Source organism: Rattus norvegicus, chromosome 14, assembly GCF_036323735.1.
Source record: "Rattus norvegicus strain BN/NHsdMcwi chromosome 14, GRCr8, whole genome shotgun sequence".
NCBI classification, from domain to species: Eukaryota; Metazoa; Chordata; class Mammalia; order Rodentia; family Muridae; genus Rattus; species Rattus norvegicus.
Window position 1 is genome coordinate 98,714,805 of NC_086032.1, and position 26,699 is coordinate 98,741,503.

At 48.5% G+C, this 26,699-nt stretch overlaps 1 protein-coding gene across 2 annotated transcripts in view; it reads right to left on the bottom strand.

Annotated features, from left to right (window-relative positions):
* Positions 1-3,841: 3,841 nt before the first annotated feature.
* Positions 3,842-26,699, bottom strand: part of Slc1a4 (solute carrier family 1 member 4) — a 43,027-nt gene continuing 20,169 nt past the window's right edge. Inside the window, exons 5-9 of one of the 2 annotated variants that reach the window (XM_063273236.1) lie at positions 22,602-22,835; positions 22,098-22,292; positions 20,604-20,738; positions 8,507-17,990; positions 3,842-4,138 (exon numbers count right to left, since the gene is read on the bottom strand). In XM_063273236.1, the coding sequence (XP_063129306.1) occupies positions 17,756-17,990; positions 20,604-20,738; positions 22,098-22,292; positions 22,602-22,835 (799 nt within the window). In that variant the 3' untranslated portion in view covers positions 3,842-4,138; positions 8,507-17,755. Of the gene's footprint in view, positions 4,139-8,506; positions 17,991-20,603; positions 20,739-22,097; positions 22,293-22,601; positions 22,836-26,699 lie in introns of those variants that run through there. The other variant, NM_198763.1, reaches the window with a different exon arrangement.

Below are 26,699 nucleotides of genomic sequence, written 5' to 3' on the forward strand. Positions count from 1 at the left end.
TGGGTATGAATTGGGTTTGGCCACGGCATTTCACCACAGCAACAAAAACGTAAACAAATACTGCACCCATGACAAGTGCCCGAGAGAACACAAGTGTTTTCTTCGTGATTTCAGTTGATTTTAGCCCTCATGGTGAGGAGACTATGGTAGAGCAGGACAGAGAGGCTCACTTTACAGTGGAAAGAGTGCAGAGGGAGGGACGTTGGCCACGCTTTCTGTTTTTCCCATTCTGTTCTGGCCTCAACCATGAATGTTGCCACCTATACCCAGGGTAGAGCCATCTCCATCAGTCAATCATCTCTGGAAATGCCCTTGTGTGCCAGATCTGAGGCTCACCAATCTCCTCGTGGAAGCTAAACCCAATAACGCTGACAATGAGGCTCACTTGTCACAGGGTGCGACATGGCCTGGAGATGCTCCCGGCAGAGTCTAACATGCAGCCTAGAATGGGAACCACTGGAAAGAAAAATGCCATGTGGCGGGTGCGAAAGCCTAGTTCTTGGAAGGCTGAGGCGAGAGGACCGTGAATTCTGGGTCAGCCTGGGATACATGGTAAGACCTCTCTCTCTCTCTCTCTCTCTCTCTCTCTCTCTCTCTCTCTCTCTCACACACACACACACACACACACACACACACACACACACGATTTGGGAGATGGTGGTAGGGAATGGAAGGAGTGTTTGCTGCTCTTCCAGAGGGCCAGAGTTCAGTTCTCATTATCCACACTGGGAGACTCACAAGTGCATACAACTTCAGCTTCAGCCAATGCCCACTTGTAGCTTCTGTGGGCACCTGCACATGTGTGCACATACCCTCCTTCCCAAATCTCTCCCCTCTCTCTCTCTCCCTCTCTCTCTCTCTCCCTCTCTCTCTCCCTCTCTCTCTCTCTCCCTCTCTCTCTCTCTCCCTCTCTCTCCCTCTCTCTCTCCCTCTCTCTCTCTCTCTCCCCCTCTCTCTCTCTCTCCCTCTCCCTCTCTCCCTCCCTCTCTCTCTCTCTCTCTCTCACACACACACACACAAAAGTAAAGTCTTTCTTTCCTTTCTCTTTGTTTCTTATTTCTTTTCTTTCCTCCTCCTCCCTTGTCTCTTTTCTTCTTGAGACAGTCTCTGACTCTGCTGCCTTGGGTGATCTTTGTTAAAAATCAGGTTCTTGCCCAGCCCATCTTCAGGGTCTCAGTGTCAAGAGCCATGTCATCTCCCGCTGCTACCAAATGTGACACATTTCCACTGTTGCCACAAGTAGCATGTTCTCCATATGCAACAGGCATAGCCTTTAAAAGGTCCCCATCATCGCAGCTCACTCTCCCTGTCTGTCTGACTCTCTCTGTTTTTCTCTCATGTTCCTGCTTTGAGTCATCCTTTTGCTCCTTCTTCCCCAATAAATCTCTTTTCTTTTTTGGTCTTTTTTTCGGAGCTGGGGACTGAACCCAGGGCCTTCTGCTTCCTAGGCAAGCGCTCTACCACTGAGCTAAATCCCCAGCCCTTCCCCAATAAATCTCATTCATGAAATGTGTGGTGTGGTCTTGGTGCCACACTTTGACCCTGATCTGCCAAGGTACTCCTGCTGCTTAATCCTAACATCCTGGAACTCACTCTGTAGACCAGGTTGGCCGGGAACTCACAGAGATCTGCCTGCCTCTGCCTGCTGAGTGTTGAGATCAGAGGTGTACACCACAGTGCTTGGTTTCCTGGTTGTTCTTGTTTCCTTCTTTCCTTCCCCCTTCCCTCCCTCCATTCTTCCTTCCTTCCTTTGGTTTCATATCCTATCAGCAAAGGATTAGAGGAAATTAAGAACTAAGAGACCAGACATCTAAACTGAGGGCAGGGAGATTAAGTGACTTTCCTAAGGACACATGGTGACTGCACAAGTGGCTGTAGGGCACAGGGTCCCTGCCTCACTGTCTGGCAGGAAATAAAACATATTCAACAGAGCAATACCACTTTATTTACTTTGTCTTAGTTAGGGTTTTACTGCTGTGAACAGACACCATGACCAAGGCAACTCTCATAAGGACAACATTTAATTGGGACTGACTTACAGGGTCAGAGGTTCAGTCCATTATCATCAAGGCGGGACCATGGCAGCATCCAGGCAGGCCTGGTGCAGGAGGAGCTTCATCTGAAGGCTGCTAGCAGAATACTGACTTCCAGGCAGCTAGGATGAGGGTCTTAAAGCCCACACCCGCAGTGACATGCCCATTTCAACAAGGTTACACCTACTCAAACAGGGTCACACTTTCTAATAGTGCCACTCCATGGGCAAGTATATAGAAACCATCACATAGAAACATCATCATATCATCATATATATACTGTAGCTGTCTTTAGACACACCAGAAGAGGGTATTGGATCCCACTATAGATGGTTGTGAGCCACCATGTGGTTGCTGGGACTTGAACTCAGGACCTCTGGAAGAGCAGTCAGTGCTCTTAACCACTGAGCCATCTCTCCAGCCCCAACGTTCAGTATTTATAAAGGGATGCTATGCGCCTAGGGGAAAATTCTAGCATTTCTATCCAGCCACAGGTTTACTGACCGTGGACATGCGCTTGATTCCGGCTCTGACTCTCAGAAGCCGGTTGGATTTGGGATCTGATGAAGATCTTAGTTGTCTGTTGTTTTTCTTTCCTAAATCTCTACAAATAGGTGTACATCTGACATATTGCGCATAACAAGCTTATGCCTTTAACTCATTTTAATTTTCAGAAATTACTTACTTTTGATCAGGCAGTGGTGGCGCACACCTTTGATCCTAGTGTTTGGGAGGCAGAGGCAGGCAGATCTTTGAGGTCGAGGCCAGCCTGGTTTACAAAGTGAGTTCCAGGAGAGCCAGAGCTACAAAGAAAAATACTGTCTTGAAAATAACAAGCAGCAGCAGCAGCAGCAGCAGCAGCAAACTCCTGGATATTACTGACTTCTTTTTATTTTTTGTTATGCGGTCTCATATAGCACAGGCTAGCACTGAGCTCACTTCACAGTGAGAAAGACTTTTTTTTTTTTTTTTTTTTTTGGTTCTTTTTTTTCGGAGCTGGGGACCGAACCCAGGGCCTTGCGCTTCCTAGGTAAGCACTCTAACCACTGAGCTAAATTCCCAGCCCCGAGAAAGACTCTTAAATGTTTTCTGATCCTCTCATGTCTAGACCCTTGCTGACGTCACAGGCCACAGCACCGTGCATGGGTTTATGTGGTGCTGACAACTGAACACCGGGCAAGGCTAACAGGCAAGGTTTAATGCTCACTAGGAAAGCCAAAGTCGCTTGGGACATGGTACCCTGTACATCTTCTCAGACAGCAACTGATTGTGGTTGAGGCTGTCACATGACCTTGTACTAGCACAAAGAGTCGTTCGTGTGTAGTTAGAGAGGGTTGCTCCCTTGCAGAGCCCTTCAAACTGTGAGTGTGTATGTGGCCGTCTTAAGACTCGGGAATGCCAAGCAAGGGGCTTGGTGCCTGTTCTTATAGAAAAAGTTTCATTTGTCTGAGAACGAAATTGCTGATAGGAAACTTGCCCATGCATTTCTTTTTATCTTTTTTTTTCTTTTTTTTTTTCTTTTTTTCGGAGCTGGGGACAGAACCCAGGGCCTTGCGCTTCCTAGGTAAGCGCTCTACCGCTGAGCTAAATCCCCAACCCTGCCCATGCATTTCTTTTTTTTTTTTTTTTTTTTTTTGGTTCTTTTTTTCGGAGCTGGGGACCGAACCCAGGGCCTTGCGCTTCCTAGGTAAGCGCTCTACCACTGAGCTAAGTCCCCAGCCCCCGCCCATGCATTTCTTAAGCTGCCTGGGAATAGCATCTTGTTGTCCTGGGGGACCCGATTCTCCAACCATTGCTCATTCCTTCTCTTCTCTTTGCAGACATTTATTATGTTATACAGTAAGCTTCAGGGCTGAGCCATGGCAGAGGGAGCCGGGTCTTTTTCCGGAGGCTGAAGTCTCTCCAGGCAATGCCTGCCAGTGAACAGAGACATCCGAGTGTGTAAGCGAATGGTAATGATCCAGTCTGACGTGACGCTTATCAGTCCTGACAAGTATTAAAAACACATTTGGGGCTGCAAACGTAGTTCATTGGTCGAATGCTTACATAGCACACGTGAGGCGCTAAGCTCGGGTCCCTGAACCACCAAAAAAACAGCAGCAAACCTACGAAAACAAAAACAACAGAAATAACCACCTTCGACTTCAGAATCAGAAACACAAGTTTTCCAGGAATAAGCTCATTTCAAAGACTTGCTCAGCTCTTGCTGCTATTGTGAAACTGCAAACTTACAACCTGTTTTTATAGAACTTGAAAAAAAAAAAAAGGACCCTTCTTAAATCTTAAAATGTGTAATTTTTATAGAACATAGTTAAATAGAAATTTACATCCTTCACAACACAAATACATTAATAATAATGATCATGCTGAGGGTGATGATGACGGTGGTGATGATAATGATGATGACGATAAATGGATAACCAAAGAACAAATGGCCAGTGGGCACATGGAAGGTGCCCAGCAGAGGCAGGGGGATGGCTCAGTGGGTAGTGTCTGCTGTTGTAAGTGTGAACACCTGAGTTCAGATCCATAGAACCCACATGAAATGGCCAAATGTGAGGTGCTTGTCTGTAAGCCCAGTGCTGGAAGGCAGAGACAGGAGGATCCCTGGGACTTGCTGACCAGCCAGCCAGCCAGCCAGGCTTCAGTGAGAGACTGTCTTTTAAAAAGGCAGAGAGAAAAGAGGAGGGCGCCTGACTGTGACCTCTGGCTCACATAGGCAAGCGAACCTGTTCCTATGCACATATCTGCACACACCATTCCACGGGCTAAGCATGTTGACAAGGGTGTGAAGGAACCAGAGCCCCGCATAACAGCTGGTAGGATGGAAAAATGGTAAAGCCACTGTGGAAATGGTCTGACGGCTCTTCAGAAGGCTGAGCGAGAGTCTCCATCTTCTGAGCAGCAGTTCCCTCTGGTGGGGGGTGTGTGTGTGTTACTTCTCAAGACAGCAAGCGAAATGGGAGGTTTTCAGACATGATGTTTATAGGGAGGTAAAACAATGTGTTCTAAGGGGAGGTGAAGCATTCCATCATGCAAGGAAGTAAAATAGCTTCAGGAAGTCCCTGAAACTGACCAAATTCACTAGGCCCCTCCCTTCCCAGGAGTATGAAAACAGTAAAGTCAGCTGAGAGTCCCTCTCAGAAAAGCGCAGCATGGGGCTGGGGATTTAGCTCAGTGGTAGACCGCTTACCTAGGAAGCGCAAGGCCCTGGGTTCAGTCCCCAGCTCCGAAAAAAAGAACCAAAAAAAAAAAAAAAAAAAAAAAAAAAGAAAAGCGCAGCAGCCTGAAAGAAGCAGAAATCATCTGAGCTGACTGGGAGAACCACAGACAAAGTGAGTTGCTTGAGGAGGCTCAGACCAACTGACGAACCAGGAAAGTGAACTCTGAGCTGCAGGCAAGTTACAGTAAGCTCCAGGTTCTCAGCTTTTGTGAGCTGTCAATCATACTAGGGTACACATTGTTGATAAATCTTTTCCTTTTTTTTTTTTTTTGAATCATATCTGCTTCTGTAAGTAGCTGTTCTCATCTATATTCCTGCAACTATCCCCAATAAAACTCACTGGTTGGTCAAGTTGGACGGACATTGCTGGTGTCCATACTTGGGTCTGTCACTGGTTCCCTCCCTGAAGTAGATATTTGTTTCTAGTATCCCACAATTACCTCCTTACCCAGCAATATTCAGACAAAATGTTGCATCATTTCATTCATTTGAGGTTTTTATTCAGAGGAGAACAAACTATAGAAACAAAACTGGACACTGACAGTCTAGGGCTGTGGGGCTCTCAAAGGACTGAATCTAAGACAACTTCTGGTAGGTATGAGGCTGTTTCAAAAATGATAAAATGTTCTAAAAGTTATGATGTTATTTGCACAATCTGAGCATCTTAAAAAGCAATTTAGTTTTGTATCATAATGGTATGGTATATGAATTTTACCTCTGTAAAAACATTTTTTTTACAAAGTTTTTGAATGGGGCTAGAGAGATGGCTTAGCTGTGAAGAAACAAAAAGCAGCCCTCACTCACCCCCTTGCTAGCCCTAGTGCCAAGTTCAACACTCATCCCCCTGTTAGCCCTAGCCCTGAGTTTAGCGTTAGCCCCAGCGCCAAGCTTAACAGCCAGCACTCGCTCCCTCTGCCCCACACCCTCCTGAACAAACGTTATCTGTTTTGAAGGATAACATTCCTTTACCCCTCACCCAATCATGTAACACCAAGGCTCAAACGCCCCAGATAATGCATTTCCTATATATAAACCCTGAGCTCCTAGCCCTGGTGTTGCATTCCTAATTCGATGAGCACAGAAGGTTGCGTCCCAAGTTTAAACTCAAATAAAGGACTCTTGGAAGCTTGCGTAGGCGTCATGATCTCTGGCGGTCTCCTGGAGTTCTCACGAATCGGACATAACATTCTGGGGGGGCTCGTTTGGGGTTCCCCAGCACATTCCCCAGGATCTGCCACCCGGAGAGTCTAGTGCCCTCTGGTGAGTGTCAGTCTCTCTGTATTGTCTGTGCCTGTTCTTGCTTTCAGTTTTGGGAAAACCTCGAGGGGTCTGTATAACTGGCAAAGTTTGACTGGGAGCGGTTGTGCTGGTTGTGCATGGCTCCGGAGGGGAGGCAGGGTCAGGAAGATGTTTCTGATCTTGAGTGATCTCGAGAGTATATCGCTCACCTGTGGTGGTGGTGGTGGTGGTGGTGGTGGGGCTGGTAGTGGAAGAGAAGCCTTGCCACAGGTTACTTTCCTCCCCGTGTCACCTCTGGTTTCTGAGGTGGGAGTCTGTGAGTCAGAGTGTTTGGATTTGCTTCTGGTTCCAGTCGTGACACGGCTACTTTGTGTGTGTGTGTGTGTGTGTGTGTGTGTGTGTGTGTGTGTGTGTGTCTGTCTGTCTGTCTGTCTGTCTGTCTGTCTATCTACTGTGTTCCTCCTTGTGGCATTTGGTTTCTTTCTGTACCAGATTTTACAGACGTTATGGGGCAGAATGATTCTCACCCTCTCGATATTATTTTAGCTCATTTTAAGGAAGTTAGGCCCAGAGTTCCCAACCTGCAGCTCAGAGTGGCCAACTTTTGAAGTTGGCTGCTCATCAGAGGGGACCTTCCACCTCTGCCTTCTAGTGGTAGCACTAGAAGACAGAGTGTTTCAAAGGGCCTAGGGACAAAAGGATCAGGTCCACTATGTAGTAGTTTGGAAAGATTTGCTTACCAACCTGCTGCCTTGGGTTAAGTCTTTTCTCTTCCCCCTTGCTAACGTTTCCTCACCAACACGAACGATGTCGGCCATGGTGGCAGGAGAACGAAAAGGGAATTCCCCAAGCCTCCCACACCTCTTTACCCTCTCTTTTAGGACAGCACACCTGAAGCTGTTCTCCTTCCCCACCTTATACCCACGTCTCAGAGCCTGCACTTCCCCCAGTGTGCCACCTGCACTTCCTCGGGAGGAAACCCCAGTGCAGCCTTCAGATCCGGTGGCATCAGCTTCAGGACTACAACTGGAAGCAGGTGTGCTGTGCCTCCTGAGGCTGTAGAGCCAAAGGCAGATTCCACTGTTTTACCCCAAGGGCGATGCGGCCAGTCGATCAACAAGGGAATCAACCTCACCATTACTGGCCTTTCGTTACTGCTGATCTTTATAATTAGAAGACAGAAAAGGCCAGATTCTCTGACAACCCTAGAGAGCTCATCGGTCTGTCAAACAACATCCTTTTCGCCCATCAGCCCACTTGGGATGATTGTCAGCAACTTTTGCAGATCCTTTTTACTACCGAGGAAGAGGAACGTACCATTTTGGAGACCCTAATGGTACTCCAACCAGGAACCCTGCTGACCCAGATGATGGATTTCCCCTCAGGAGACTGGCTTGGGACTACCATATGGGTGAAGGTAGGGAGTGTCTTCGAGTCTATCAATGGACTCTAATGGCAGGTCTCAGGGCAGCCGCTCAGTGACACAAATTTGGCTGAAGTTTGTGATGTTGGGCACAAGAGTAAAGAAGACCCAGCAGTGTTTCTCAGGCAGGTTGTGGATGCTTTCTGCTGTTACAGGCACCTAGACCCTGAGGAGCAGAGAACTCTAACACAGTAGCGTCAGTATTTGTAAATCAGTTGACACCAGACATTAGAAGGAAGCTCCAGAAGTTAGGAAGATTAGGAAAAGTCATCGAGGGACTTCACAGAGGTGGCAGAGAAGGTGTATCATAGCAGGGAAACTAAAGATGAGAAGATTGAGACTGAAAAGATATTGAACAGAGATCTGGTCAAGGCCCTTCGGGCCAATAGTATTCCAGACCAGAGAGCGAGAGGAAGTGCCAGCTCCCGATCGCTGATGGGAAAGAGCCAATGGGAGATCATCGACCAATCTTAGGTAAGAACCAATGCGCCTATTGCTAGGAGGAAGGGCACTGGGCTGAAGAGTGCCCAAAAGAGAAAGCCAAAGGTTAAGACTGTGGTCACAGAGGAAGAAGATGGAGGGAGTCACCTGTCCAGCCTTGAAACCTGCGACTCTTCTTCCTGACCCTGATCTGGCCCATCTGTAGATGGAAGCGGCTTCATCCTCGAAGGTCAGAGGAAGTCGGGAGCAGCGGTAACCATGGAAACGGAGGTAATCTGGGCTCAGCCTCTTCCCCCAGGTACTTCAGCTCAAAGGGCCGAACTGATAGCGCTAACCCAGGCCTTCAGCACGCGAAGAGGACTGGCCGCTAACACTTATACGGACAGCCCGCACGCACTCGCAACTGCTCATGCGCATGGAGCTATTTACCAGGAGAGAGGGCTCCTAACTGCAGAGTGGAAAACTATCAAAAATAATGATAAAACCCTACAGCTACTTGAAGTTCTCCGGTTGCCAAAAGAGGGTGGCCATCACACACTGTCCAGGCCATTGAAGAGGAAGGACACCAGTGGTTAGAGGTAACAACTTAGCCAGCGATCCGCTAAGGAGGTAGCCCTGGAAGACACGACTGCCTCCATGTTGGCTACTGTCCTGCCTGAGCCACCCAATCCCAGCTTGCCGGAATGCCCTGTCTGTGTGAAGGGAGAGATCAAATGGGCTAAGAATCAGCCCATGAGCCAACGCTCAGAAGGCTGGTGGCAAACGGCTGAAGGTAAGCTAATATTACCCACTTCCTCAGCAAAAGCCATCCTCAGGGAAATCCATAGAGTCACTCACGTCGGCTGGCCGATGCGGTGAGACGATCTAAGGTGACTTTCAGGGACATGCAGAATACTATTGAGGAATAGTGTCAAACTGCAGTTTGCCATCTAACCAACACCCACGACACTGCCAAACATCTAGGCTCTCGGTTGTGAGGTCTGAGACAGAGGGTCTACTGGGAAGTTCATTTTACAAAACTCAAACCAGAGGAGTAGGCTGCAAGCACGTGCTGGTGTTCTTCAACACCTTCTGTGGATGGATGGAAGCATTCCCAACGAAGACAGAGACTGCAAAGGTAGTGACCAAGAAGTTGCTGAAGGATGTCTCACTCAGGTATAGATTCCCTCATATGAGAGGGTCAGATCAACATATGTGTCCAAGATAAGCCAGGATGTCACAAGGTTTATTGGGGCAGGTTGGAAATTACATTGTACATACTGACCCCAAAGTTTGGGACAGGTAGAAAGGATGAACAGAACATTAAAGAGACCTTAATTAAATTGACCTCAGAGACTGCTGGAGACTGGGTGATGCTCCTTCCCTTTGCTCCATATCAGGTAAGGAATTCTTACCAGATGAGATGAACCCCTTTTGAGATTGTGTACGGTGTCCCTGCCCCCATTGTACCTAACTTACAGTCGGCAGCTGTTACCAAATTAGAAAATGATAAGTTAATAACTTGGGTCAGAGCAACCCAGTGCGCTCATAAGTATGTTTGGCCTAAACTGTGTGCCCTCCATGAAGCAGGCCCGGTTCCAGGACCACAAAAGTTTTGACCAGGAGAATGGGTCTACGTGAAGAGATTTCACTGACACACGAATAAAAGGGTCTTGTGTGCTTGCTTCGGAATCATGATCTCTGGCAGTCTCCTCGGGTTCTTGTGAACTGGACGTAACAGTGGTTAAGAGTACTGGATACTCTTCCAGAGGACATGGATCAATTCCCGGGGATCCAACGCCCTCTCCTGGCTTCTTCAAGCACCAGGCACACATGTGGTACATAGACAAACATGCCCATTCACACACATCAAACACGGCTTCTGAAGGTCAGGGGCTGTAGTGTGTATCTCTAGACTTACCTACTTAGAAAGCTGAGGTCGGAGGACTGTTGCATCCAGGAGTTTGGTACCAATTCAGGAAACACAGTGAGAATCCATCCTTTTCAAACATTTTGCTGAAAACCCTAATTGATTTGCAATCCTTGTAAAGTTAATGGGTTTCCCCTGTGTGCCAACTTTTATACAGCAGAGCAAAGAAAAGAAGACGAATATGATAGTTTTCGAGGCAGGATCTTTCAAAAGGCAGGTCTCAAACTCACTGCTGTTGGGGATGACCTTGGCCTCTGGTGCTGGGGAAACAGGAGTATGGTACATGTCTAGTTTATGAGGTAGGATGGACTTTGTTCATGTTTGGTAAGCACTCTACCAACTAGCCTCTGGTCTCAGCTCAAGGATAAATTTTTATATCCTAAGAGAATGTATGGAAAAACCCCAGTTAAGTGTTGTTAAAGAAGTTTTTAGTCAATGTAGTATAATTTTAAAATGTGCTCTTCACCCTTTCAGGACCATGCTCTTGCTAGCCCACACTCTACCCCTTATCCTGTCTAGCTTTGCCAAGCCAGAGCTCCGAGATCGCTCTCTCACCAGCCAACCACTCCTCGGCCACCTCGGCCAGTGTCCGCCTGACCTGGCTCAGCTCCACCAAACTGCCAGCTTGCGTCCCCCACACCCACACCCTTGCTAAATGGGCATCACAGAGGAAACAGAAAAACCCATGTGAGTGGTAAATATGGTTAAGGAGACTCCTCTTGACCACAATCCTACTGCCTTTAAGACTCATTACCCACACCTGTTAAAAGGAAAAAAAGCAAAACCCCCAAAAAACTCAACCAAACAAAAACCCGTTTTGTTTTACTTTTGTTAAACAGGATGAAACATATTCATGTTAAGAGTGTGAATCTTGGCTGGAGAGATGGCTCAGTGGTTAAGAGCACTGACTGCTCTTCCAGAGGTCTTGAGTTCAATTCCCAGCAACCACATGGTTGCCTACAACCATCTATAGTGGGGTCCAATACCCTCTCTGGTGTGTCTAAAGACAGCTACAGTGTACTCATATACATAAATAAATAAATATAAAATTTTTTCAAAAAAAAGAGTGTGAGTCAAGCCAGGTAATTGGATCTGGCCTTTAATCCCAAAGCTCGGGAGGCAGAGGCAGGTGGATCTCTGAGTTTGAGGCCAGCCTGGTCTACAGAGTGAGTTCCAGGACAGCTAGGAATATGTAGAGGAAGCTTATCTTATAAAAAACAAAACAAAACAAAACAAAACAAAACAAAACAACGACAGAGTGTGGGTAAATCTTTAAACTGTCACTCACCCTTATTGTCCAGGGCTGTCATGTACAACTATGAAGGCTGTGCACTTCACAACTGCAGGGAGAGTCACTCACACAGCACACACTTGAATTATACCTTGATGGTCCTACACAGTGTAGCAGCCAGACCAGAATTAGCAGAATACCTTCCCAGGGTTATCCCTGGGGTTAACCCCATTTAACTTAGCGAGTGGTTTACAGCTCAACATCGGTTATGACGGGCAGGTCAGAAGGCTCCTCTAATCTTTCCCCAACTCGGTCCCCGATGGAAAAGACCTTGCTGAGCAGATGTAGAATGAGTCTGCATACTCCAAGCTGAATTTGTTGTTTTAGGGATCATCTCTTGTAAGTGTATGAGGAGAGTGGGAGCTGGGCAGGGGTCACATTTAACATCAGTCATCTTTACCTGGAATTTCTCTATAAGAGAAAAAGATATTACCATCCCAGCCATATGAGATGTCAGGATAGACACATCCATAGAGACAGGAAGCAGCTTCGTTGTTGGGATGAGGGTGAGAATCTTTTGTAACCACATCACTGTTGTCACGTTTTCTGCATGTTCCTAAAATACCGGAAAATACCGAATCGTGCAGGCGTGTGTGCCCACACACACATGCGAGCACACACAAAAACACACAGACACACACTCACACACGCTTATACTTTGAAGATTTTTTTAAAAAATTATATGCATGTGTATCTATTTCTCTGCGTATGTGCATGTGTAAATGCATACGTTGGAGTTGCAGGTGGTTGTAAATTGATCAATAAAGGTGCTAGGAGATGAACTGGAGTCTTCTGTAAGAGCAGTCATGCTCTAAAAAGGCTGAGCCACTTCTCTAGCCTCTAGAGCATGGGGATGAATTTTAAAGCATATGAATTATAGCCTAGCCTTCCAAGAAATGACATATTGAGATAGCGGTTCTCCACTAAGCTGAGGACGTCTCTGAAACTAGTTTCGAAGACAGATGACTCCTGAGCCACTCCTAGTTTCTCTTTCTCTACAGGCAGTGTTGGGACACAGCTGTATTATGAGTCCTGTGAAAGTGTATGTGTAAAAGCCACTTGAACCTGTTGAAATTTAATGCCAGTGGTGAGGTAAGAGCCTGATGATCCAATCATCTCCATGACTTTTAGAGGCATGTCCTATTGAAAGTGATTAGTATCAAAGCCTTCATTGTTGACTCCTGGTGGCTGCATCAGCAGAGAGACCAGAAGGGACGGGCTGTAGCTGCTATGTTACCATGTTCTGCTTCAGGTGGTGAGGTCACCACTAGATTCAAGCCTTCAACTTTGGACATCCAGACCCATGAACATTTTCTTTTTAACTCCCCTAGTCTGAAGTGCTGTGTTAATAAGAACCAAAAAAGGCTGAAATTACCTATGACACATACTTCAAGTTCGAGAATCTGACTTGAAAGATTCTAGGAGATTCCTGAGATCGTCCTTTCTGAATTCTCCAGCACAAATGGAGCCTGGGCCTGAGCCTTGAGTTGGGGCACACCAGGATAGGACAGGAAAGTCCCTCAGTAATGGGTAGGAAGAGGGTAAGGGTTTCTCTTTCTTTTTTCTTCTTTTGTCTGTAACAGCTGATGCCTGTCAACATCAGGATTATAGTTAGAAAGTCTGAAAGGAAGTGCCCTGTGATATTGAAAAAGAGGCCTCTAGAAACCTGACGGCTGTTAGATAAAAGTCCCAGTGCTGGTGCAGCCTGACTCCCTAGTTGTTGGTCAAGGAGTTCCAGGACCCCCTGAGCAGCACAGGCTGCCTTCTCTGCTGCTGCTTGTTCACCAAGGTAAAGAAGCCCCATGGGTGCTCCATGCTTTGTGTAGGACACAGGACAGTGAAGCAGGGACAGAGCCATGAGCTTCCCCCTTACTAGCCAACTTCCACAGTGCTCGAAGGCACTACGTAGGCTCTGGGGGAGAGCTGTCAACAGTCCTACTCAGCTGTGGAGCCTGGGAGCTATATATACCACCAAAATTCCAGGCGAGGTGGGCCCACTGGTTCAATGATGGACTGCTTTGAGTGTACCCAGCTGCTCTCTGGTTGGATTTCAGGCCCATTCTGCACAAAGGATTTCACATCTGGTCAGAAGCCCGGGGCTAAGAGGTCATGAGCTCTGGTGAGGAAGCTACTGCTGCTGTTTTGCTAACTGGATATATCTGTCAAGATGCCTTTAAATATTTATGCTTATGTCCATAGACTACATTGCTCTCACCTCTAGTCAGAGAAGCTTCCTTTTAGGAAGGGTAGCAGTTACCGAAGAGACTCATACGTCATCAGAGTCCTGAGAAGAAGTGACTGTTGAATGTTGAGCCATAAATGGGACATCGGGGAACGAGGAATGTAAGTTGGACAAAAGGGTGAGTGTTGTAGAACAGTCTCCTAGGCGTGACTTGGCCCTTGTGTCAGCAGCTCTGGTTGCCTAAAGGAGACCTGTACAAGGTTGGGCCCATTAATTTCCCCCAGGGTGTGTGTGTGTGTGTGTGTGTGTGTGTGTGTGTGTGTCACACATGAGACGTGCTCCAAGATTTACAGGCAGCTAAGACTCATGAGGGGGAGAGGTATTTCTATTTTCTTCAATGACGTAGTTGCCCATAAGCTGCCCATGATTCTTTATGCAACCCTAATTAAACCCATTGTTTCCCAAGCTAGACTCAAGTGGACTCTTTGGTGCGTGGTGTGTCGTTGGTGCCCTATTTGGATAAATAGGTGTTGGTCTCCTCACAAAAACGTTTGCAAAACATGGACCTAGCCACAAAGGGACACCATCCGATGAGGAACATTCCCAGCTACTATTTGATGTGAAAACCAGCGTGCGCACAGTGCATTCAACGTGCCAGTCACCTTCCTGAAGACTACCTGTCATGGGAGTCACCTGCTCTTGCCGATGGCCTGTCACTGCGACGGCTATGATCCACCTTTCTGTCTGAGGACCCTGAGGCATGGGAGACCAGGGACTGCACCCTGGTCACAGAGAAGCAAACGGCAGAATCAAGAACTGACTGTTGGTGAGCCTCCTGGCTGTGTGGTTTGGATCATTCATGGGGGTTAACAGAAATTTCCTTTGATCAGGCGAGTTCTAACAGACCTGCCCAACACTGGGGCAGACTTGGCTTAAGCCAATGGACACTGCTCTTGCTCTGACTACCTTGGGAAGCTGACTCACCAGGTCCTAATTTCAACCCCCGAACACCTCAAAAAGTTCCAGGGAGGAGTCTACATGGTTGTCCCAGCTGCCATCGGGCCTTTGATCCAGGGAAACCCTTTCATCCATTTTGCTCCTAACAGGAATTAAAGCCGATTTCCACACTATATGAAGAGCTGGTGTTATACAAGTCAGAACGGGAATCCAGGAATCTGTTGTTTCCCTAGAGCCCCGGGGTCTGGAAACCAAAGCTTCCTGTGTGAGCTTCTGGAGCTCCCTGTAGTGCAGGAATGTGAAGTCATTGAAAGCAGGGCGATGTAAGGTGCTGCACGCCTGTCATCCCAGTCCTTGGGGAGCTGAAGGCAGGAGTTTCACCAGCTCAAGGCCAACTTAGGTTACACAGTAATGCCCTGTCTCCAAAACCAAAAGCGTCTTTCTCAAAAAGGGAAGACAGGATTATGTAAGAGTGTGACTTGGGCATGGCGGTGACCCAAGTACAAGCATGGGCACCCGCTTGCCTGGAGGTAATAGGGACTTGCCCAGTTACGGTATGGGGCTTGTTCCTGCTCCCGTGCCTGGCTAACCATGGATGCTTAATTAACTCCTGTCAACCTAGTTGTTCCGACAACACTCAAGGCTGAGGGTTTGTGGCAAAGCCTAACTCCTGCCAGATGGCAGGATGTCAGAGCCCTAATCACAGGGAGTGAGAAACCAACACAGACATTATGGCCATGAGCTATAGACAGGCTGCCACAGGCAGAAGGACGACACCAGTTATGAGAGACATTTCCCTTCTGAGGAAGCCATCCTTCTTACCCCAGGGTCTCGGGCTGGCTGAAAAGGGAAAGGAAGGCTGTATTCAGATGCCCTAGGTCATCCCCTAGAATCGGGAGAGCTCCATTAAATACAAAACAGGACTCGGGCAGGTGAAAGTAAAAAATACGGTACTCATTTTTAATGGCTGTGCTACGTTTTAAGGCAAATGTCACACACACACACACACACACACACACACACACACAAACATCGAGAGATGAACATGTTAGAAAAATACCAAGGAGACGTTTCAGACGGTTGTGGTGGTGTCTTCCCTGTTAACAAAACTCCATCCACCTCTCTGAGAGCCAAAATTCAGGGAGGCATGGAACAGCCTCCTCTTGTGGCCTCCAAGAGGGAAATCCCAATGTCGCACAGAAGCGCCTTCCTCCGTCCACAGCAGCACTCTTTACCGTGGGTCCAGACTGAGATGTGGGTGTCCAGCCGGTGGGCTTCACTGTCCAGCTCCAATCTGTACTTAATAAGACTCTTTAGAATGGATGCCAAAGATGTAATTTGTACTTTAGTTCCCCTTTATCCAAACTCAGACTTGCTTGGAGCTAAAAGCATTCATGTGTGTGTGCACACGTGTACGAGTGCACGTGTGCACACACACATACACGCGCACACACAAAGTATATGTAAATACAGAGGAAAAGATACACTGAAACTTAAAAAACATACCAAATGCTCACTTATAATCAATGTGATTGATTCCCCTTTAAAAAAAAAACAGTGTTGGCAACAAGGTTTGCCACTCCCTGCTCAGTTCCTGGTCGTTCCTGGCCCCACCGGAGACTGGAGTGGCTCAGTTGGTTTAATGATCTGGGCTTTCACCCTGGCTGTGTGGACTCTGCTCCTGGCCCACCCCTTCACTCAGGCACAGGCGCCATTTTAAAATGACCTGTCTCAAGTATGTGTGGGTCCGGTGATATCCCAGCAGAGGAAGCAAGAGAGTGAAGCCAGTGACTTAGGGACTAAATCTCCTGTTACGGGTGGGGTTGGCAGAAACTGTGTTTGACAGTAACAATGTTGAATGTCTTCACAACCCTTCGGAACTCGAGCTCTGAAGTATGAGGATGACAGTTCAGGAGAGCCGCTCGGGCCAACAGGCGGTCTTCATGGAGAAAGCCGTCGCTCAGGTAAACTGGGCACTTACAGGTGTTAGAATTTGGCTTCCAAGGAGCAAAACAATAATTCCCACAGATCTATCCTTGGCCTTGTCAGGTCCCAACGGAAGTACGTAAGAGGCAGGTTACATGGGACCCAGGACTAACCATAGGCTGCACATAAGCCAAGTAATTTACTGTGGAAACCAGACAGGTGCCTGGGACCAGAGCCTTGATCAGTGCGTGGGTTTATTGGGGGGTGTATATGATTTCGTAGCTTGGCTGTATTTTAGGAGGGGCCTAGTCAAACCGTAGTAATACAGACTGACCAATGAGCCGGCAAGGCTGTGACCACATCACCCCTCCTGGAGGAGGAGGTCCTACTACTGTAGGTGCTGAATCCCAATGGAAATGGAGGGGAAGTGTTGGCTGGAGCAGAGAAGCGCCTCTGTGTAGAATGGGAGCAAGCCTGTCCCATCCTCTTTAGGGTGGTCCCCAGTCTGCCTCTGACCTCTTACGTTTTACTCAAGCTGAGACACCAGCTGTGCTAACATCACACGGAGGGTCTCTAACTCGTTTTACCTCTGCTCCCTTAGAGGCCTCCGGCACAAGTGGAGCACGCTCCGTTAACGCAAGAGTGAGCCCAGCTGATTCCAGCTCAGTCTAGGTCCCTGGGAGGTCCTTCAGTGTCTGCTGCTATGGAGACAGTGTGATTGACAGCTGTAAACCCTTCTGGCTCGCCCAGAAAGCACCAGATGCAGAGCTCCCGGGAGACACTGAAGAATCCATCCGCACCCCCACCCCAACCCGGACCTTTATCCCAGGCCTCCATGAACCTGGGATCCCTGAGGTCTGGCAGCTCAAGGGGGTTCACAAACAGAGTCAAGGTGAATCCACAGCTCCATTGAGACATGGATCAAGACAAAGGTCAGAGTGTTCTAGTCCTCGGTAAGCAGTCCTGGCTTGGGAGCTCCATGACTGTGCTGAGAGGTCACTCTCAGATTAGTGATTGGGCCAACGCATTCCTTGGGAGACGAAAAGTCTGTGAGGGCCATGCCCACGTCAGTGGGGCAGGCTACCAGGGTAGGTCGCTGGTACTAGCAGGATGGCCCAAGACCCAGCCCAATCACAGCACTGACTCCTTGGATTCGAGTTCAGGAGCAACGGCTACAGGGCCTGCCCGGTTCTGGTGTGTCACCAGGGGCGACGTCTCCTCCTCAGACTTGGAATTGGGAATGGCTTCCACCTTCACTTCTTGCAGCTCCTGCTCACCCTTCTTCACTGTCCTCTGATTCAGGTGGTTGAGGATCCCAGCTCCCAGGGCATCCCCTTCCACGTTCACCACAGTGGTGGTCCTGTCCCTGGTGGAAACAGAAAGGAAAAGGACTGATGCTATACCCAGAGTCATCAGTGGAGGGCGCTGTCACAGGCAGGTTGGTGGCCACAGGGGAAGCTGACTTGTTGGGAGTGACCGTAGTTATGAGTAAATGGGTATTTCTGGCATGGGACCATAAGGACCCCATTACCTCAGACCCATGGGGGTGGGGAAGCCAGGTGAGCAAGGTTCAGAAAGGACAGCAAAGCCTTCCTTCCCTTACTCTGTGTGGGGTCCTGACAGTGTGACACATTTACCACCTGAAGACTGTTGCCTTACAGAGACCGTTCCTTCTGAGGTGAGCGTGCCTCCATATTTAGCCGTATACCATAAAGGCTGCGTCCCTGATTCGGTTGTACACCATAACCCTGCCTCCCTGAACTTCCTGGGCGCTGTGGCTTCTCCGTCCAACCCCAGCCTCCCTGTGTTCTTTCTTCAGCGTCTGTCCTGTTCCTCATTTCCTCAGCTCCCTAGTCAGGAGCCCTGCTGGATGTGGCTGTGACACTGGAGGGCTTAACCTCCAACAGATCTGTGCTAAATTCATTTCCTCTAAGCAGCGTTTGCTCCGGAAAGGAACAGGTGCTCATTGTAGAAACCGTTGGCGAGAGAGCAGCTGAAGGCAGTAAACAATTCACCTTAGACACTTCTGGGAGTTGATACGCAATCTGGTTTTTAAAGTTGGACTGGGAGGCAGAGGCAGGCAGATCTCTGAGTTCCAGACTAGCCTCGTCTACATAAAGGATTCCAGGTCAGTCGAAACTACACAGAGAAACTGTCTCAAAAAGCAACCAAACCAACAAAACCCAGGCCTGGTTACTCAGTTCTGCAATCTGAGCTACTCAGTGGGTGATGGGCTGGAGGGTAGCCTAGTGAGGGCCCCACAGAGAAGCTGGGACTAGAGCTCAGCAGCGGCGAGGCCCTGGGTTCAAATCCTGATACTGCAGACTAAAAACCTGCAGCCAGTGACCCCGATACGGTGCTGGAGCAACTGTGGTCAAGTTCGAGCCAGGTGCCAGCCAGACTGCAGTGAGCAATTTGGAGGCCCTTGGAGGCCCTGAGCGAATGCAAGTTTCCTTTACTTTGTTTGCAAATCAGTTCCGTGCAGGACACCAAAGGAACGCACCGAGCTAACATTCACCCTGGAGAAGAGTGGGTTAAATGCAACTCAAGGAATGGACCCTTTACTTAAAGTCTCACATTTTATGTTTTGCCTCATTCCCACTTAATATATTCTAAAGCCCTTTCTTGTATTATACATTATAAAAATGGCTAGTTCTTTGAGTAAAAGGGAGGCCCAGGAAATTAACTTTCACATTTTTGGGGTGGAAAGAGGAGACGTAACCCTGGTCCTGGGTACCGTGGCTGTGGGCAAGCATGTCACAAGAAAACAGCCCTGCCTTTCCCACAGCCTACTTAGCACAGGTTAGCTCAACATCCACCCTAGTCACTGGAACTCAGAGAAGGTCCTGTAGTCGTTTTGAAGACAGGGGGAAATGGTGCAACCCTCCCCAAGGGCACTGGAGAGCTGGAGCCCTCTGCGAGTGGCTTGTGTGCCCACAGGCCTCTACTGGGCAGCCAGCAGGGGTGCTATTTCCCTCACAGGCTGAGCACCTCTGAGATGTTCTCTGGGCACAAGAGACAGCTGGAAGGAGGAGGAGACAGATGATCCCAGACTGGCTCTGGGTCTGTCTAGCATGGGGGAAGCTTAATAGTCTCTATCAGACACTTTAACCCATTTCTGGGAAGAGCCCTCAGGCTTCAGCCCAGCATCACAGACTTGTATCAGGCACCCAAAGCCAGTGTCTCTCTGCCTGGCTGTGACCAGCAAAGCAGGACTGTCCTCCTCACTAATGTTTGCTGACTGCTGTCCCATGTGTCCCCTGTTCTCTGCACTGTACAGAATGATGACTCATTTAATCTCCTCCATGACTAGTAAGGCTTCTACTATGGTAGCAAGATACCTGGAAAAGCCTGGGCTAAATGCTTGTTTTCTTACCCTGAACTCTGCTATTCCCAAACCACTGTCTTAGTCGACTTTCTTATAGAACATTGAAAGCACAGAGTCCCAATAGACGAGTGGATCACAGCTAGAAGTATCACGAATCAAAATGCCCAATGTGGTGAATTTGGCCTGCATGGGGTGTCAGAAGGCTCCGGTGATCAATCTCCAGACACTCTTGTGTCTGTAAGGAGCTGCAGGGATGGCAGCCGGGTCACCTCCTCGCCTAACTTCTCCTGAGTCCAAGCCCAGGGTGTGTGCATGCTCTCCCTGCATAGCAACAATTCCTCAGCTATTTCCAGGCCAGGAACAACCACCGCTCCAGTCACTGACGCTCCACTCTGCCCTCATTCGCTCAGCCCCTTAACCCGCTGAATGCTACAAGCAAGTCCCGGAAGGTCGGCTCGCATCTGTGAATGTTCATGGCCTCTCTCTCGTCCGCTATACTGTTGACTCCTCAGAGTTAGAAATCGGGCTCTGCTGGCTTACCTACAGATGCCGTCCAAAGCGAGGGTGGTTTTAAGCGTCTCTGCATGCGCCAGGTCTAGTGGACACCAACAGACTCTCTTTACTCTAGGGTCTTCAGTGTCAGCTACTTACACAATCCAGTCCACAGCCAGGATCAGAGAGAGGTCGTTCGTGGGCAGTCCAATGGCCTCTAGGATGATGGCAATGGTGAGGACCCCTCCAGCCGGCACACCCGCTGCTCCAACACTGGATGCGGTGGCGGTCACCCTAGGGCACGGCAGAGCAAAGGCAGCCTTGAACACAGAGCATGGAGGGGGGCCCAGGGAATGACAGAGCATTGCAGCCATGACTTAAAAATAACAACCATACACTTGACAGGTGACACCTCCTTCAAGTGCACTCAGACCTCACACCCTCCAGTTCTGTGCTCACAAAGTAAGCCAATCGATGACCCAAAAAATACCGAAAACAAACGGTAACGACTGAAGACCGTTTTTTTTCTTATTGCCTTAATGATACAGTATAGCAAAGACTCCCATCGCACTTACATCATATTAAGTACATAAGTAATCTAGAAATGATTTGAAGTATTGAGGAAAATGTGTGCAAATTATATACAAGGCATTACTGACACGGTTGAACCTGAACTATCCCCTTCAGGGTGCTTTTTTTCTTTTTCTTTTCTTTTCTTTTTTTCGGAGCTGGGGACCGAACCCAGGGCCTTGAGCTTGCTAGGCAAGTGCTCTACCGCTGAGCTAAATCCCCAACCCCCTTCAGGCTGCTTTTAACACTCAGTTGTGAGCTGGCAGCTGGACTTTGAAGGCTGTAGAGTCTTTGGGAGGTGGGGCTTGGCCATAGCTCACTAGGAATGGGCCTTGGAGATTATCCCTGCCCCCTGCCCTGCCCTGCCCTGTCCTGCATCCTCAGCTTCCTGCCTATCACCACGTAAACAAGACATTATCGACCTCGATGGACCAAAATTCCTCTGAACTATGAGCTCCAATAAACTTTTCATCTTTTAAGCTGTTTCTGCCAAACATTTTGTCACAGCAATGCAAAACCCAACTATTCCAACTACCTATTGTCTGCTGGGGAAAGATGGTCCTGGAACCTGAGCCCTGTGACAGATGACTCGGATTGTCGTCTGATTTTATTGGGAAAGTGCAAGAGGCATGGCTTTTGCATGTGTCTGTGGGGACGTTTCCAAAGAGGGTTAACTGGGATGGGAAGACTCCCCGTAAGTGTAGGGAGCATCATACCATAGCTAGAGCTCTAGACTGTATGAAAACGGAAAAAGGACAAAGCCAGCCGAACACCTGCACTCATCTTTTTGTGCCTTTATCGTTCCAGATGTGTATTGCTTAAGTTGCTTTCCGTCAGGTATTTTGTCCCAGCGGCAAGAAAACTAAGACAGCCTCAGGAAACGGAGAGGCGACTATGATGAATTCTCACCAACCCACCTTTATAAACGAGACACCCGAGCGATGCTGGGATTGGTGTCTTCCCTCCCCCTCCCACCCCCTTCCCCTCCCACCCCACCCCACCTCCGCCAAAGGAGATCGCGAACACACACACATCCAAGTTTTAAGCCAGGCCTAGCAAGGTAGGAAAGAGTATCGGGCTCACAGAATGGTGAAAATCTGTCCCGCGTTCAGGTCCACGTTGTTGAGCTGGGCGATGAACACTGCAGCCACACACTGGAAGATGGCGGCCCCATCCATGTTGACTGTGGCCCCGATGGGAAGGATGAACCTGCTGATCCTCTTGTCCACGCCATTGTTTTCCTCGATGCACTTCATCATAGACGGAAGGGTTGCTGAGCTAGAGATGGGCAAAACAACCAAGCATGGAAACGGTCCCCAGCCAGGTGAACACCACTGGGCGCAGACCCTGGGACCTACGGGTGGGGCGTCCCCGCCAGCGTCTGGCCGCCTTCCCTCAAAATGAAGGCGGCCAGCCCGACCTCTTGCCAAGTTTCCAGTGTGACTGTCAAGTCCCAGGATCCAGGATTCACTTGTTACATTATTCACGCGGAACCCCTCAGGGCCACAGCTTGCCCCAGTGTTCCCAAGAGAATCACTGGGCTCACCCGGCTCCGTACCCGTTCGGTTGGTTCCCAAGCCCACTCACCTGGAACAGGTCGCAAAAGCCGTCGCAAACGGGGTGAGGAGGCCCAGGAGGAACGTGAACGGGTTTTTCCTCGTAAAAGCAAAATAGACAAGAGGCAGAACAATTCCTCCATGGATAACATGGCCCAGTATAGAGGCGAAGATGTATTTCCCGAGGCTAGTCACGAGCACGATGAGGTCCTGCATTTCCACAATCTTGCTTCCGATCAGGAACATGATGCCGATAGGTACGTACCTGCGAATAAACAGATACTCATCAGGGAGGTGATGAGGCTGGGAGATACTGAGCCTCCCACGGAGTAACTCTAAAAACAAAAACAGATGGGGTGGACTGAGTCTTTTTTTAATAAACAGTTTGTGTGACTGAGAATAATTGAGACGATCCTCTGGGCGAGCGCTCCCACAGGGTGAGCGCTCCCACATAGACGTCTTCCCTCTGGTGTATGCATGCCTTTCTTTTAGCTTTTCTCCTTCCTATCCTTCTTCCTCCCCTGTCCTTCCGTTTACACACGGTCTCACTATACAGTCCAGGTTAGCATGTAACTTGCGATCCTCCTGTCTGGGTTTCCTGAGCGGGACTGGGTGCCATTATACCTGGGCATGCATTGTTCCTAACTGATGGACTGCCACCAACCACATGGCAAAGGGCAAAGGACGAAAAGTGAAAGGCCATGTGTGTGTGCCATTATGAGCTCGACTTTTAACTTTGCTCAGACTTGTCCTGAGAACTCAGAAATACAAGAATCCCACAGGACTGCCGAGATACGAAGTGAACACGGCCCGGGGCTTCCGTGAAGTTTTACATTCTTTGTGGCTTGGAAGACATGATCCCGTGGGAAAAATTCATTAACAATGATATTCTGGGAACACTGCCAGAAGAGGAAGATTTTTTTTTCTTTTTAAAGGGAGAAAAGGAATAAATTATGGAAACTACGAAGAACAAAAGTCAGTTGTGGTAAATTTCATATCAATCTAGTAACAATTCTTCAACTATAAATTTTGATTTATAGCTAATAATACCTCCTAGTTCAAACTTCATAGGGAGCAGAAGTGTGAGGAACATGAAGTCTCACACATCAGCCCCGGAGCATCCCGGTGGAGGTGGCCAGTGAGACTGCGTTTTCTTTCTGGAGACGTTCTAAACAGGATTAGGAATTTTAAGTGTCATCTTCAGATAAGAACACACCCCCTCCTGAGGACTAGAACACTGCTCTTCCGGCACCATCCTCAAGCCAGATTCCTCCTCAGACAAGCACCCCTTGCACCTAGACATTCCTGGGTACCTAGAGGCAGGAGAGCATTTACATCTGAGCTGTCTCCCATTCCACACCATGCTTCCCAGATCTTTTTGTATCAGTGTTGAGAAATTCACCTTTTAAAAAAATGGTGATGGGACACACATGAAGTTTAGCATTGAAAGGTTCATTATGTGTAGAGTTGATCGCCATGGAGTACATTTGAACTGCTGGACAGCCATTCCCACCACCCAGCCCAGAAGCGTCTCCATCACCCCAGACAGCTCTACTCCAGTACAGCAGCTCTGCCCCCCTCCGCCCCAGCCGGCCTGGGGTAACAGCAGTTGTAGCCACCCAAAAGCAGAACATACATCCACCCACCTACCACAGATAGACATTTGGGCTGTTTCTATCCTCAGCACACTACTGTGTTGTTGTTGTTGGGTTTGAGGCATGGTCACAAGTAGCCAAGGCTGTTCTTGATCTCCTGATCTGCTGCTGACTTCCCCCTTCCGGGGAGGTGGGTGGGATTACAGATTTGTGTAGCTTCACGTCCTTGTGGTTTGTATGTCCTCAGTGGAAGTGCCTGGGTGTCCTCCTAAGTCTTTGGAAACACACCTGTCTGTGTGTGCCCATGTGCCTGTGCTCTCTGGGTCAGGACATCAAGTGGGGGCCCTGCTGATCTGAAGGTGTGCACATTTTAAATAAGAAACAGTGCTGAAGTGGCGGTGCCAATTCCAGTTCCCACCAGCAGTCTAGAGGGAAGCCACCAACCCTGCTCCTGCACCAATGGCCACCCAGGGGAGACTTTTGGAGACGTCAGGAAGACGGTTTCATTGTCACAACTTTGAAGGCCAGCCCTAGAGGCCTGTTCTCACTGCCATCAACTGAATAACCAACTCGCCATTACTCGATTATCCCTGGGGTAGGCACCCCTTAGGCTGTGTCCTGCTCGTAGTAGCCGTCCCTGCCGTGAACTGCCTGCTTGCACACCAGCCCACACTCTAAGAGTGTAAACACACTGTTTTCAGTCATAAGGACACTATGGGCTGTGGGATGAGGTAAAGCTGGTCTGCCAGTGCTTGGGAGATCCAGACACGGGGTGCAGAGTTCTAGGTCATCCTCGGCTGCATAGCAAGTTCAAGGCCAGCCTGGGCTACATGAGATGCTGCCTCACTGAACCAAGCCAAGCCAAACCAAACCAAACCAAACCAAACCAAACCAAACCAAACATCAGTTCTCTCCCCAGAATAACAACAGTCAAGTAAAGAGGTGTGTATGCAGTGAGAGCTGGTATATGTGATTTTTTTTTTTTTTTTTTAAACTCTGAGCAAAAGAAACACCACTGGTCTGGATTTGGCTTGTCGGTTTCAAATTTTTCCTATAACCAGTCCAGTTGGTACCTAAATCAGCAGAGAGAAAAAAATGCTGGGATAATTGGTAGTTGACAATAAGAGATACTTTGTATGTGAAGGAATAAACTAGTTTGTCTGTTTGATTTCTCCAGACAGGGTCTCTCTGTGCAGCCCTGGCTGTCCTAGAATGTGGGAGCCATATTAGATTTGGGCCTGGTTGCTTTGTCACTGTGTGGCCTTAGTCTTAGATTGTAGGATCAAAAGCCCCTCCCTGTAATTTATGGCACAAGAAGTTTACATTCACAGAATGTTGTCAGCCTGAACAAGACCCTTCTGGGTCTCCAGCAAGGTTTGACCCCTGCTGACCCCTGCCCTTGCATGTGGAAGCCTTTTGTCCCCAACTGGGAACACTCTGGCCAGGTACTTCTCACCTGAGTCAGAATTAGGCTGGCCTTCCTGGTTATTTCCCTAATTTATTCAGGCCACATAGTCGGTCCTTTGTTACCGAAGTCTCAGCCAGGGTTCCCCACTGTGCTTGACAGATACCTGCTAAGTGGTGTTCTGTGGATATATAGTTTGGTCAATAAAGAAACCAGAGGCTCTCTTCCTCTTCTGGCTTGACACGAATAACCTGTGTGTGTGTGTTTCTTTCATCCCACAGGCTTTCACCTGATTCTCCGTACCGTGTCGGTGCAGGCGCCGACACTAGAACTCTCTTTGTAGAGCAGGCTATCCTTGAACTCATACCTTGAACTCTGCCTCCCGAGTGCTGGGATTAAAGGCATGCACCACCATGCCCAGCTTCATAAACTAGCTATTAACAACGATTGGATATCGTTAGTTTGGATAATAACAAACGGACAGCATTAGCTTGGATAACAACTGGGTAAATTCCAGGGCTCTGCCTAGGTGATGTGCTGCTAGCTAGTTCTTATGTCACCTTGTCCCAGGCTGGCTCAGTCCTTGGGAAGAGAGACCATTATTGAGAAAACGCCCCCACTTGATCAGCCTGTGAGGTCATATATTTTCTTGATTAATGATTGATATGAGAGGGCCCAGCTGACCTTGCCCGACACCACCCTGAGATGGTCCTGGGTGCTATAAGAAAGCAGGCTGTGCAGGCCCTTAGTACAAGCCAGTAAGTGGCATCCCTCCATGGCCTCTGCATCAGCTCCTGGCTCCTGGGCCTGCCCTGCTTGAGTTCCGGGCCCTGTTGGGATATGATATGAAACTTTAAGCTAAACTAACCTCTTCCTCCCCGTGCTGTTTAAGGTCATGATGTTTTTACCACAGCAATAGAAACCCTAACCAAGTCAGGCAGAATGCCAGGAAAGGCTTTTAAGATCTGAGGTTGCTCTAAAGGAGATGGTCACATTGTTTTTTAGCCAGGACTCAAGCTAATGATTTCCATTGAGCAGCTGTACTTTCATTAATTTGGCACAAAGAAAAACTTACAAATTAAAAACTTTCATAAAAGACCATTTCAAGTTTTACCTAAGCAGTCAGGAG